This window comes from Clavelina lepadiformis, chromosome 8 (genome assembly GCF_947623445.1).
Source record: "Clavelina lepadiformis chromosome 8, kaClaLepa1.1, whole genome shotgun sequence".
NCBI classification, from domain to species: domain Eukaryota; kingdom Metazoa; phylum Chordata; class Ascidiacea; order Aplousobranchia; family Clavelinidae; genus Clavelina; species Clavelina lepadiformis.
In genome coordinates, this window is record NC_135247.1 from 12,414,319 (window position 1) to 12,427,539 (window position 13,221).

The window sequence follows — 13,221 nt, forward strand, 5'->3', positions numbered from 1 at the left end:
TATGTGTTTTGTTTTTTTGTTGTTTTCTTGTTTTTTTAACTTGGATGATTGAAAGCAATAGACTTTGCCTGCTTTTTTATAAAATGCTCTTTCAATCTGTTTTTGAAAATTTGTAGTCGGAAACACTTTTGCTCGTTTGGGTAGTGTGATTCTGCTAGGATTCTGCCAGGATTCTGCCAGGATTCTGCCAGAATGACAGTGAGTGGTGTTGATTTCGATGATTCATGCAGTTTATGCTTTTATCTCAATGATTCAATTGACTATCTCTATCTCTGCTTGATGGTCGAAGTGCGGGCTAATATAATGTGAAGGGAATGGGATTAAAATGTTCGGCATGAAAAAATCTGCAAGTCTTAACGGGCAAAACAATATTTTCACAATGCGGGTGGTGAGATACATATACCTAGCTAAAGCTGACACATTAAGACATAGATAAATAATTAGCCTATCAGTGTAAAAGTAAAGAAAGGGACACTTCCAATAAAGACTTCTTGTCAGCACAGATGCTGGAAAACAACCTGGGAACGTACTACAAGGAGTGTTACACGAAGTTATTTAGAGCAAGTTTCCAAATATCAAGTGACAGTTTAGTGTTTGCCAGAAAACAAATTCATTAACTTCAATCAAGAACTATAGCCTAGAAAACTCATTTGCAAAAAGTGATGTAATGGTATTAAAATATACTACCCAGCCCGCTACACGTCAATAAACTCCGCATGACCTGACTTCCATGAAGGCTACGTGCCTTTCTCTGCTAGCACTAATTGTGCACAGATAAACAAGAAGATAAAACCTCAAACTAAAACGTTTATGAGAAATAGTGAAACATAAGACATTCTGTCAGATTCTCTCAATTTAGAGAGAAAAAGTTGCCTGCTTGCTTGTTTGGAAACATTTCAATTAAAATACTTTTGTTCCTATAATTACGCTGGAGTAGCCTAGTTATTGTCATTAAACATATTAAATAAAGAAATTAAATTTAGAATTTAGAAATAGAATCTTACAAATAAAAATTTTTTAAGTCGTCGAAATAAAGATTAACAGAAGAATTTGCAAAAAAAAAATATAAACAACTGCTGAACTGAACAACTGAACTGCTTACGAATATTCGTGCTCGTTAGAATAGGATATTTATCGTCTGTAGCCCCTGGTGGTACAATTACATCACTAGCATGACCTGCTCATGACTGTAGGTAACCCCTTAGCCGAACTGGCAGACATGGTGAAAGATCACTTAACTGTTCCGTGAGCAGCTCCCCCACGATCGTGCTGAGAAATAGAAGTTGGTTTAAAAAATACAGAGAGAGAGAGAGATGACTCAGCAAAATGTAAAGAGCTTTTATCATAGAAAATTACCCATCCATATAGGATGTTAGGCCCTCTAATCAATGATAGTTACCATACTCAGCTAACCACTATCCGGTTATTTATCCTTATGCTAACATGTTAATCAGACAATAAATGACAAGCCATACTGATAGTGGAAAGCATGGTAACTGCACCTTCAAAATTTTTCACGACTGTGCTTGGTGCCCCCAAATGTCTCGTTTTTTACATCCAAAAGAAGAGGGACGGACCCAGGCTTTGTGCTTAGGCTAATCTTCATTGTAGACTTCAAAATGCACCTAGTATACCACATAACACTCGGTGCATCCCGATTTTAGACACCCTGCACATGGTTAGCCCAACTTTGGCCTTCTACATGATCTCATGGAAAAGTGGCTTGCTTTCCAGTCCAGACGACAAGCATGAAGCAAACTTTTTCTTAACTTTTAGTAAAAGAATCTGTATTGATTGTAAAAAACGTCCAAATGTGATGCAGTTTTGTTATAAAAAGATCACGCTTACATAAAAAAATTCACAGATTCTTAATGTCTATTAACTTTTTTTAGTTGTGATAAAAAATTGTTATCTGCATGCACAGAAAATGTGATATATGCACGCATGCTAAACTGGAAAGTTTATTAAGTACGTGGGGATTAAAATTAATGGCGCATATAATGGCTATTATTTCATTTGTTTCGTGTAGATTTCTAACCCCAAAAAAACAAGAAACTTTCCAATCTGGGACGCACAACCTTTAACAATGTGCATGTCGAACGTTTTTATCTTCACGCCGATTTATAATAAATAGACAGGAAAAACTGGTCGATTGAATGCCAATTTATAGTAAATTAATAAAGAATTGAGGGTTCCTTGCAAGCTATCACACAAAAATTCCCAGCTTTGCACGCACTGAAAACCGCTATACTTTCTAATCGGGTTGGTCTACTTGTAATTTTACTGGGACATTTCAATCGCTTTGTGTATTGTTTGTGATATATAACAGAATGCATTCTCTATAACAGTTTGTGAAGAATACCGGACAAAATGCTGTTAATAAAAACTAATTAAGTTCAACAGGGAGCTAACTGCCAGGTTGTAAACTGGCCATATCAAAAAACGGGGGAATTTAGAAGTTGGTAAAACACGTTAAAAACGTTTCGATTTTGTTATCTGGTAACCGAAAAAAATTTCTTTGGGTATAAGATAGCCAAACTTTTGTTGGTTTACCGACATTCGGATAGTCCAATCCTACAAAGAGGTGCATTTAAACACCTAGTCCTATAGTGGATTAGCCACTGTTCTGGTTTGCTGAAGGTTAAATGGACGGACATTGATCTTATTCAATGTATTAAATTAAAATACATCATTTTTGACATAATCGTAGTCGATTTACTTATATCTGCTTATTTTTTGCAGGCTGACTTGGTCCTTTTATGTGTTTTCTGTTATAGTATTGTTATAAGATTTTTGTCTTTGTAAGCTATGTATCTAACTGATTCTGGCACAAGATTAATCCTTATCTTAGGGTTTGCAATCCTGTTCAAACTTTACAGTATACTTATTCAAAGCATGAGTTTCATTCCTGAAAATGTTGTTTTGCACAAGAATTTTGAAAGATGGTTTAACATTGTTGTTTCTTTAACCCATTCTTGCCTAGCAAGCATTGGTTGTTTATTCTGCTTTTACTTTGATTCACCTGTTACATCCAATATGCGCAGTGGTCATAGTTTTACTGCTATTATTGTGACTTGTTTATCTCTTGGATACTTCATAAATGACTTAATTTGTGCAATCTTTTATCGCAAGCTGTCTAGTGCTTGGGAGGTCATTATCCATCATACAGTTGTTATTGTGTCATTTGGTGTTACTGTCATCATGGACGTATATGTGAACTTTGTTATTGTCTCTTTGTTGTGTGAAATTAGTTCTTTTTTTCTTCACATTCGGCAGCTTTTCAACTTAAGTGGAATACCTCCTACTTCAATTGTTTATCGTGTGAACAGTCTGGTAAACATTTTTATGTATGTTCTGTTTCGTATTTGCTGCTTAGCATGGATGATGAGATGGCTTGTTCTTCACAGAAACATTGTTCCAGCATATTGTTCTGCAGGCATGGCTGTGCTTACTGTTATAAACATTGTATTGTTTGTTAGATTGCTCAGAAAAGATTATGGAAAAGTGATGAAAAGATCCAACAGCAACTCTTTTACAAAGAAGTTTGAAACTACCAAAAATTGTTGAAGTTTACTTATTAGTGCTTTACAACCAATGGATATTATTTCATCTATTGTTAATGGTCTGTAGCCTGAAAGTTTATGTTATCCATGAAAATCATTTAGAGGAAGCATTTGGTATATACTGAAAACCACTCATGTCAAAGTTTTGATATTGCTTTTTAACTTTATATATATTCACAATTTTTATTCATAAATGTATATAATATGCCAAAGGTGGACGAACCGCGGCTGGCCGACATATTTTTGTGACTCTTCTAGCTGAATATTAATATCTCAAAAAATTAATTATATATATAACTCATTACTGAATATTATATATTATATCCTAATAACCAAATTGACAAACACTATGTTGATTTTACGGCTCACTGGTGTTTGTAGCTTTCCGCAAGTGACTCTTTCATTGAACAAGTTTGCCCATCCCTGTAACATGCTATATAATATTGTGAGTTAGTTTGTTACTCTCTTAGAAGGTCAATGCACTCATTGCCAATGAGAAGTTATATAACTGTTGTTTGTTTTAGATCAAAGTTTGACCTCAGCTCGAATATCTTGTTATTCATTTTGTTATATTTGAAATTATATGTGGCATGGTTGTAAATGTTTTGTGCAATAACATATAAGCTTTCATATCCTAAACCTAACTTCGTAAACTTTCATACATGACATTGCTATGTCTATGCAATACTCTTTTACACAAAAAACAGCTAATTGGATAAGTAGCTTAAAGGCTTGACATACAGTCCTCTTTTTACTTGCTAATTTTGTGTTGAAAAGCAATCATTTGTTGTATCAATGGTAAAACATATTTTATACTGATACTACGATTGGCAATCCACCTTCATCGGCATTCATTTGTTGTAGTTTGCTTCCTATAATCTTGTTCAATTGGTATATTCATACCTCATATTCTACTTGTTTCGTATTTTTAAGCTAAGGAAGTTTTTTTTTTTGTAAGCGTGTGTGCAGTGCAAGATGATGCATGCAGCATGTAACTAACTTGATCGGTTCATAACACTTTTTGACTGACAGCCAATAACCAAACCTTGCTTAAATAAATTGATCAATAATTAATCAAAAACTACCTTACAAGAAATTATATTTGTGAATTATATGAATTATATTCCTGTGAAACATATTTATGTAATTAATTTTTTCTATTTTGTCTTACAGAGGTATGTTAGAAGAAAATACATGTTTTTTTTCTTTGTACATACTAGCCCCTATGCACATACTTTTTTTTGGGATCACGTCAATTGACCGTGAACAAATTCACCGGCGACAATTGGTCGTGGTCAACTGACCGGCAACAAATTGGCCGGCGACACAAATCAACCGCTACGCATTTTATTTTTATTTTTTACGCAAATTAGCATTGTTGTTTATTCAAATTATATGATTTAAGTGATAATATGATTTAAGGTCAGTTGGTTCTAGGTAAATTTACGTCACGGTCAGTTGTCCCCGGTTAGTTTGTTCGCGGTCAATTTCCCACGGTTAATTGTCGTGGAACCCTTTTTTTTAATGAATGTTGAAAATATTATATACATATGCTGACAGAGGTGACAGAAATTGGCAACCCTTGCCATAAATGGCACCAAAGACATATTAAACCCCCAAATACTGTTCCTAAGTCTGGTTCAAAAATTAATTAATGCTAAGCTCATTAATTTAAGATGAATATTTCAAAGTAACTTGAATGATTGCGGCATGATTTTTAGTATTGCCAACCGACATGCTTAGTATAATATTACCTTAAAATTTTCTTTTATTTCTATATTCAGATATCGATTGTTCCCTATTTACAAGCAAGTGCCAAAGTAGCGCAATTTAATCTGTTTGATCAATAAAACTATTATAAATGTTAGAAGCAACTGAGAAACACTAGCTGACATTTTGCAAGACATGCAACATTTTTGTTGGTGAATTTGGGGGGTCTTTTGTAAAAAAATAACTTTTCGCCAGAACATGTTTTCTTGGGTTTATAATTAATTGTTACTTCAGAACGATTTAGTTAAATCAGAATAAATTTTAATAGAATCAGAAAAAAGTTCCGATGTAGTGTGACCAGTTAACCACTTTCCAATTTGGTACTAAAGCATGCAGCATCGCCAGTTTTGTAGGATAAATGCTGACGTTAAGAACTTTTCAAAAGTCAGAAATTGATTTTGTTTACGATTTTTTTTTTTGATCTATTGACTGGTAAGTGGGGATTTTTATGATGCTTGGTTGGTATTGCTAATTTGGAAAGTCTTCATGCTCTAATGTTAAATCGGAATCTTTTAGACGCAAAATGATTTCTGCAATTGCCGCCTCAATGTATTTGCGATAAACAACAAACTTTTTCACCATTGACATGTTTAATTTTATTTCTCGTATAGCATAGTCTATTACCAGTTGCCAAGGTATGCAAATTTCACATTTAATTTGTTTTGTAACATATCATTGTTTTTAGTAACTGCATGATGTTAGTAAAATCAACATTTAAGTTCATTTGATCAGTTTTTTCTTAAAAGCAGTTGTTTTATTGTCTCTTAATTAATATGTCAATTTTATGTTTTGCAAGCATGATATATAAACATAACTTGTTATACTGTAGTAACAAATTTAGTCAGTGAAGCAATTTAACAGTTTGATACATAAAACCAAATAAAACTGTTTTTTTTATTAATTGTGTATTAACATTTCACTGATCGATTGTTCTTGTATTTGGAAGTATCTTTATGAGTTGTACGATAAATAGATTTGCTATGTGATGTACAGTGAAAGTTTGTTAAACCTAAGCTGAAGAGTTGTATTATATTGTAATAATTTTACTTTATAAGCATTTTGCTGAGACCAGTTAGGTTAGTTTAAGTTAATTGAAGTTGAGTTAATAAGCTTCCAATGTGGTGTGTGGAATCTCTTTAGGCATACTCCAATAAAATTGGTGTCTTAAACTATTCATTACAAACAGACTTTAAAGATTGGTTTTTCTGATTTATTCTTTGTTAAAGCTTCAGAATAAACTTTAATTAATATGATATATTTCAGACAACAGTACATAAAGAAATGTGAAATATGTTTTCAAGTTTGAAAAGTGTGTGTAGTAATTTTCAATATAAACTGCTGTTCTCTAGTTACTTGTTGGATAAAGCTTTGTACTGCAAAATTTTTAAACCAACTTTCTCAACAATAAAAAGAAAATCTGAAGGGTGCCTGTGTACATCATTTAAATTCTGCTACAACCACAATGCACTTGGAAGTTCTCAAGGTTATTCCAAACAGGCACATAGTCAGAAAGATTCCCTGCAAAGAATGAAAATGTTTTTGAAGGAATATCCTGATATTTTTGCAGATATTAATGAAAAATTTGCAATGCCGTATATTAATCTGATAAACGTTTTGCAACCAATGACCAATGATAATGACTTCTATGCGCCTGAGCCTACAGTCAGTGCACTATATAATTTTTATGCAAGTGGAGAGATCCACAAACCAGCTATTGATATGGACTATATTTCAAAAAATAAAAGTGAAGTTGAAGAAAACATGAAGTGTCGAAAGACCGAAATAGTTAACTTGGATGATGTTGTTGGACTGCACGAGCGCATAGTCCAAATTGAAAACCAAATAAATTCATTGAAATCAAAAAAGAAAGCGGATGATGATGGTCAGCAGTGTGATGAGAAATACAGTAAATTTATTAACATGAGTTGTCCTCCAAAAGATACCAAGCAGTTAAGAATTCTTTCATCAATTTTCATGTGGCTTAGAAAAGAGCTTGAAAAACAATATTTATTGAAAGCTTTAGGTATTCCAAATAAAACTCATTATGAAACACCTATTCTTGAAGAGGTGGTTTTGGAAACTGTTGGAGAGAAGCCCTTTTTCGATTACCCCGTATATGATCATATAATCATAGCTAATAGACTAAAAATAATGAGACAGCAAAGGATGGCAAATATTGCTGGACATAGAAATTATTTTTTATATGGTGCTGGTTCCGAACTGGAGCAAGCAATAGTGCGATTCATAGTTGAGCGGTTGCGGAAAGAATCGTTTACATTTATTTCCGCACCCAATATTATGAAAGATGCTGTTTTTGAGGGTAGTGGACTTGTTAGTAAAAAAATGCACACAATGATATATAATGTTGCGAATTATGGACATGGTAATTTTTGCCTAGCTGGTACATCTGAAGTACCATTATGTGGGTTTTTTTCTAGCCATGCAATTTCAGAGAAGGAATTGCCTTTAAAAGTGTGCTCAGTCAGTACTTGTTACCGTAAAGAAACTGGTTCGAGGTTGGATCCTAAAGGTTTATTCAGGGTTCACCAGTTTATGAAAGTGGAGATGTTTGGGTTGACTGCAAATGAAACAGGAGAAGAAAGTAATGATTTGTTACAGGAATTTGTTTCTATACAAAAGGCATTGTATGCTGACCTTGATTTGCATTTCAAAGTTGTAAATATGCCAGCTAGTGACTTGGGTTTACCTGCATGTCGAAAAATTGATATTGAAGCATGGTTTCCAGGTAGAAACAAGTATGATGAAATTTCAAGTGCATCAAATTGCACTGATTTCCAGTCTCGTAGATTGCATATTCTGTACAAGACAAATGGTCAGTACAAATTTACTCATACAATAAATGCTACAGCAGGTGCAGTGCCACGTTTGATTGTAGCTTTGTTGGAGAATGGTCAGCAGCCCAACAAAGAAGTTCTGTTACCCGAATGCTTGCATTCTTACATGAATGGAAAAATGAAACTTTCAAAAGAAAAGTGTAAATCACTTGAATACATCGGAATTGATCAGTCAAAGAAAAAGCAAATTAAATTATCTTGATGTAGTTTGAATTATATTTTCATAAATGTATTAACAGTGTATCACGTAATTATGATGCAGTAGACGTTTCATTAAACCATTCTGATGAAGTTCATCAGGGCAATCAACTTTTTCGACATTCTTGAAATGTACCTACTGACATGCTGTAATAATGGTAGCTAAATATTATTTTGAATTTTTATCATTATGGATTAGTAGACATTTCTTCTCATTGCCCTGATGAAGTTGTCCCAAATGGGTTAATGAAAGTCGGTAGACAATAAAGTTCTGTATTCACCAGTAGTGCATTATAATTGATAGTTAAGCATAGTAACATTAAAATGAACATCAGTAGGTGAATTGGAAATACAGTGGCACAATTGTCACTGTCAAATAGCATAATTGACACAAAAAATTGATTGGTCATAGTATCAGAATACTGGTAATAGTAAATGCAGAGTTTTTATGGTACAATTTGAACCACAAAAAGTGTCCTCGTATTAAGTGGATTCTACTGTATATAATAAAGGTGAAGGACAATTAAAATGGTTTTATGTATGTGCTGATGTAAAACAATTATTTAATTGTCTTTAAGGATTATTTCATCCCGGAACAATATCTAGTTGCAATGCTGGTTCTTGTAAAACTTCCTATATTCTTACTAAAGTTTTTATAGTTTGTTTAGTAAACTTTTTCAACATGCGTAAAATGTAGTTACTGACATGCTGTATTGATAGGTAATCAGTGATAAACATAAAAATGGTATTGGTAGCTAAAAATTATTGCGAATTTGTATTAATGTGCATTAATAGACATTTTTTCTCATCATTTTATGTTTCAAAAGCTAAGACATATTATTTGCACTTAATGGGTTGTCCTGTTAGTTTGTATGTATATGACCTTTCAAAGGGATTGGCAAGACTATGTTCCCATGGTTTTTTAGGTAATCTACCTGTAACTGCATTTATGAATTAGGTTAATATTAGGTATGTCATTTGTCTCCAGTCAACAGACTTCCTGTTTGTTTCGATCATTATGGAGACTTGTTTTATATATAGCACGGCATTTTAAAATGTTTATTTGCATAAAATTACACTGATAGAGTTAAACTTTTTGTACACTGCACAAATTGAGAATAATTAAGTTTTTAACTATGTTTTATTGTAGGGCAACATATTGATGGAGTGTGGTGAGTAAAACTGCAGCATGTTTGTACTTATAGAATTATATTAGATATACCCACAAGGGTTGAGATCCAGGGATTTTCTCCTTAACCCTTTTCCCAGTCCCAATCTCGGGATTAATTTTATCAAAATCCCGGGATTTCAAGATAGTAGCCATGAGCGTCAAGGCGGTTGTATGAAGCAGCAAACAAATTGTAATCACCTGGTCCTGAGGTCTGATCATTAAATTTAGATAATTTTTTGATCTACCCTCACATTTTCAGGGTGGGCTTTTTATTGTTCGACATGAAAATGAGCTACAACCTCTACTTTTTAAGAAAAATTTTTTTATTTTTGTACATCAATAAAACAAAGATGCGGGATTTTTTTGCACAGTCTTGTTTTTTTACATAAAAAGGGGAAAGTTAGATAAAAATTGAGCCACAAATAGTGTATTGTTACACTCACAACTTTTCACACAATACTCAGATTTTCTAAATCTAATTGTTGTCTGTTATAGCAAAATGTCTTTGCTATTTGATTTTTCCTTCACGACACAACTTCATTTTTGCATTTGCAATTTTCATTATTTTGTAATTCATCTTTACACATGATGTAACAGACAGTACATCTTTCTTCTGCATCTAACATTATAGGGCAAAACACATTTAAAAATTTGATTAAAAATGACTTGTTACTGATATGATATTGCTGGCAGTAGCTATCAGTAACAATTTATAGAAAAATTTGCAACACTTGAACTCGCAGTCATAACTAACTAATTTTAGCTCTTCCATGAGCATCTAGGACTGTATTTTAAGAGCCGTAAACGCCGAAATTTTGCGATTTCCTTGGTTTTGTTAAACGTTCTACGTAATGGTTAAAAGAATTGTATTAGAGCAATCAGAGGCCAGCCTAGCCGGTGTTGTTTTTCAGTGCGAAGAGTACCCTAAAATGGTGCTTTTAAAACTTGCAGGTCATATGTTTTTGTGAGCCTAAATTGTAGGTGAAAATTAATGAATTTTTACTTTTTCGACCCAAAATTGCAGTCTTAACTTTGACATTTTGTTGCAAGAGTTGGAAACAATTGATTTTATTAGGATTTCATAATATAATATTTAGCGTAAGGCATACTGAAATGACATACAAAGTTTCAGGGATCCCCATACGGGATTTTTCAATTAATTGCATTTTAGTAATTTCACTTTAATGATCACTTTTTGGATATGCATTTTTCAACGAACATAAATATTCAAAATTGCTTAAAACATTGGCAACGTTTTTTGTGACGTAGAATGTACTCTATAGAGCAGTGGTTCTTAACCTGGGGTCCACGAAGATGGCGCAGAGTAGGAAAGGTTGGGAACCACTGCCATACACTTTTGAATGCTCACGAAACTGGGTTTTACGATGGTCACGAGACTGGGTTTTACAATGTAACATATTTATGCCCCTACATTATTTATGTTGGATTTATTTATGACTTGTGATGTCAGTAAAGGTCAGTCCTGTACTTGATTTCAAGCTTCGTGGGATGAGCGATTAAAATTCTCATTGTCATGGGCCAGTAGCAATAATTAAACAAGAATGACTAGTTTTTTCCTTTCAATCGCCTTCTACTTTCAGCATTATGCCTAGTGCCTACCCATGTTATTTCACCTTGAGTGGTGATAACTGATAGGAGAACTTTTCGAAATTTCTTTGACCTGAGATTTGAACCTAGATCTAACAAATACCTTAACCACTTGGCTATGGATCTTCTGGTAGTGCCTCCTGGATGCGTGTACAAATGTTTATTTTGAAGTGTCTAGTGATCAAGGAAATGACAACGTTTGCTTTTTTATAGGCATACTTCAGTAGTTGTTTATGGCAGAGAATTCTTTTATGGTAGCATGGGTATAGAAAGCTGCCCTCCAGTAAGTAGTTAACATTATATTATGCATTATGTCAGCAGTGTTTTAACGCATCAACAACAACTCTTTTGGAAAATCCTAAAATGTTAAACTTTACTTAAAAATACTGCATAATGTCAGTTTTGTTGGAATTGCAGTCTGGAACTATTCTTGGGCAACCTGATGAAGAAGTTGGTTTGGGTGATACCGAAATTCCCTTTGAAATGTTTCAAGAATATCTTTCTCAGATGGGCAATGATGGCTTTCGGTGAGTTAGTCCTAACGAAACAGTAATCATGTGAAGTTTCCAGTTATGCCTTTCACTATTAGTTAACAATCAATATGTCATATTGCTATAATGCAATAATATTAAGCATGTTTGTATTATTTTATAAATATTTAGTTGTATGTCACAGTTTATCACTTCTGTTTTATCTCTTAATAGAGGTGAAAAGTATTCTCTGTTTGAACACAATTGCAATACATTCAGTTTGGAAGTGTCTCAATTCTTAACTGGGAAGAGTATTCCTTCGTACATTACAGAATTGCCTTCTGTTGTATTAGGAACGTAAGTATGTACTGTATATATTGTATATTTTTGTATACAAATATAGTTAATTGCACTTAAGACATACTTTAATTTCACAGTATTTGTTGGTCTGCGTTAGTGATCTAACTTTCAACTCATGATCTTGAATGGAAATGATATTCTATATTTTCAGGCCATTAGGTCAAATTATTAAAGATATGATGGAAAGTATAAATGTAACATCAGCTACAAACGAAAATAACACAACATACAACTGAAGTTGAAGTTGAAGGGGAAATTTTAATTCAAGTATAAGGGAGGATTGCATTCCAGTATTTTTTTATATTTTGTTGTTTATTAGGCAAGTTATTCACATCCATCCAAACTTAGACATCTACAACATACTTAAAGCATATAAACCTTGAATTGTAAATATAATCATGGGCAGCAGAGCCATTTGTGCTACAGAGATGTCATACTGTGTTACCATGGTGAGTCATGGATGACATTATGGTGGTCAGTGAAGAACAGTTATTCCACGCCATAAATTTATTTGTTTTCAATGGACAAGTTTTGTAATTTACTTTTAAATTTAACCTGTTTTTACTCGGCTGTTAGTGAGCTCAATAAATTGTACTTGTGTTAGCAGGAAGGTTGTTTTCAATTTTTGCTTTCCGGTATATTCGAGTTAAAATTTGGTTGGCGTTTATTATGTGTGCTTATTTTGAAAAATCCAGTGTTATAGCTAACATGCTGTTATCTTAAGTCTAGTGAAATCCACAGATATGCTTTTCATTACTTTACTTTGCTTCAAATATTTTTCTGCAAATTTGTAAGGAGCAAGCTGAAATTGGTTCAAAAAGAAGGGATACTCCTTATTCTTTCTGTTAAACAAAAAGAAGGTTTTGTAAAGCATGTAACTAGTCAATTAACATGTTATAACATTTATTTATTCGTGTTTATAGTGTTAGTTAGCAGTTACTAGTATGTCACACAACTATTCTGACTACTCTACATGCTATTTACATAGTTAATACAATGTATACATGTATGTGCTGACAGCTTTTTATCTGTTGATAGCTCTGATTTATTAGTTGATTGTTTGTTTTTCTTGTTGACTCTCATCCTTTGTTGTATATTGTATTGTTCTTAATAAAGCTCGATCACTTTGTTAATGATTATTGTGCGATGTGTTTATAATATTTATCTTTTAGGAGCGTTAACTCGCTTTGATAAGAATCACAATACCAAAAAGCAGAACTGACCAC

General features: G+C 33.1%; 2 protein-coding genes across 2 annotated transcripts; both read left to right on the top strand.

Moving 5' to 3' along the window:
- The first annotated feature begins 219 nt into the window (after positions 1 to 219).
- On the top strand, positions 220 to 9,213 carry LOC143469842 (serine--tRNA ligase, mitochondrial-like). Its single transcript, XM_076967694.1, has one exon. The coding sequence runs from the start codon at positions 6,624 to 6,626 to the stop codon at positions 8,388 to 8,390; it is 1,767 nt and encodes a 588-aa protein (XP_076823809.1). The 5' UTR covers positions 220 to 6,623; the 3' UTR covers positions 8,391 to 9,213.
- LOC143469843 (desumoylating isopeptidase 1-like) lies at positions 9,129 to 13,132 on the top strand. The gene is made up of 6 exons (XM_076967696.1): positions 9,129 to 9,312; positions 9,537 to 9,558; positions 11,379 to 11,448; positions 11,583 to 11,692; positions 11,870 to 11,992; positions 12,147 to 13,132. The coding sequence occupies exons 1-6, from the start codon at positions 9,129 to 9,131 to the stop codon at positions 12,229 to 12,231; spliced, it is 594 nt and encodes a 197-aa protein (XP_076823811.1). The 3' UTR covers positions 12,232 to 13,132.
- Positions 13,133 to 13,221: the final 89 nt, after the last annotated feature.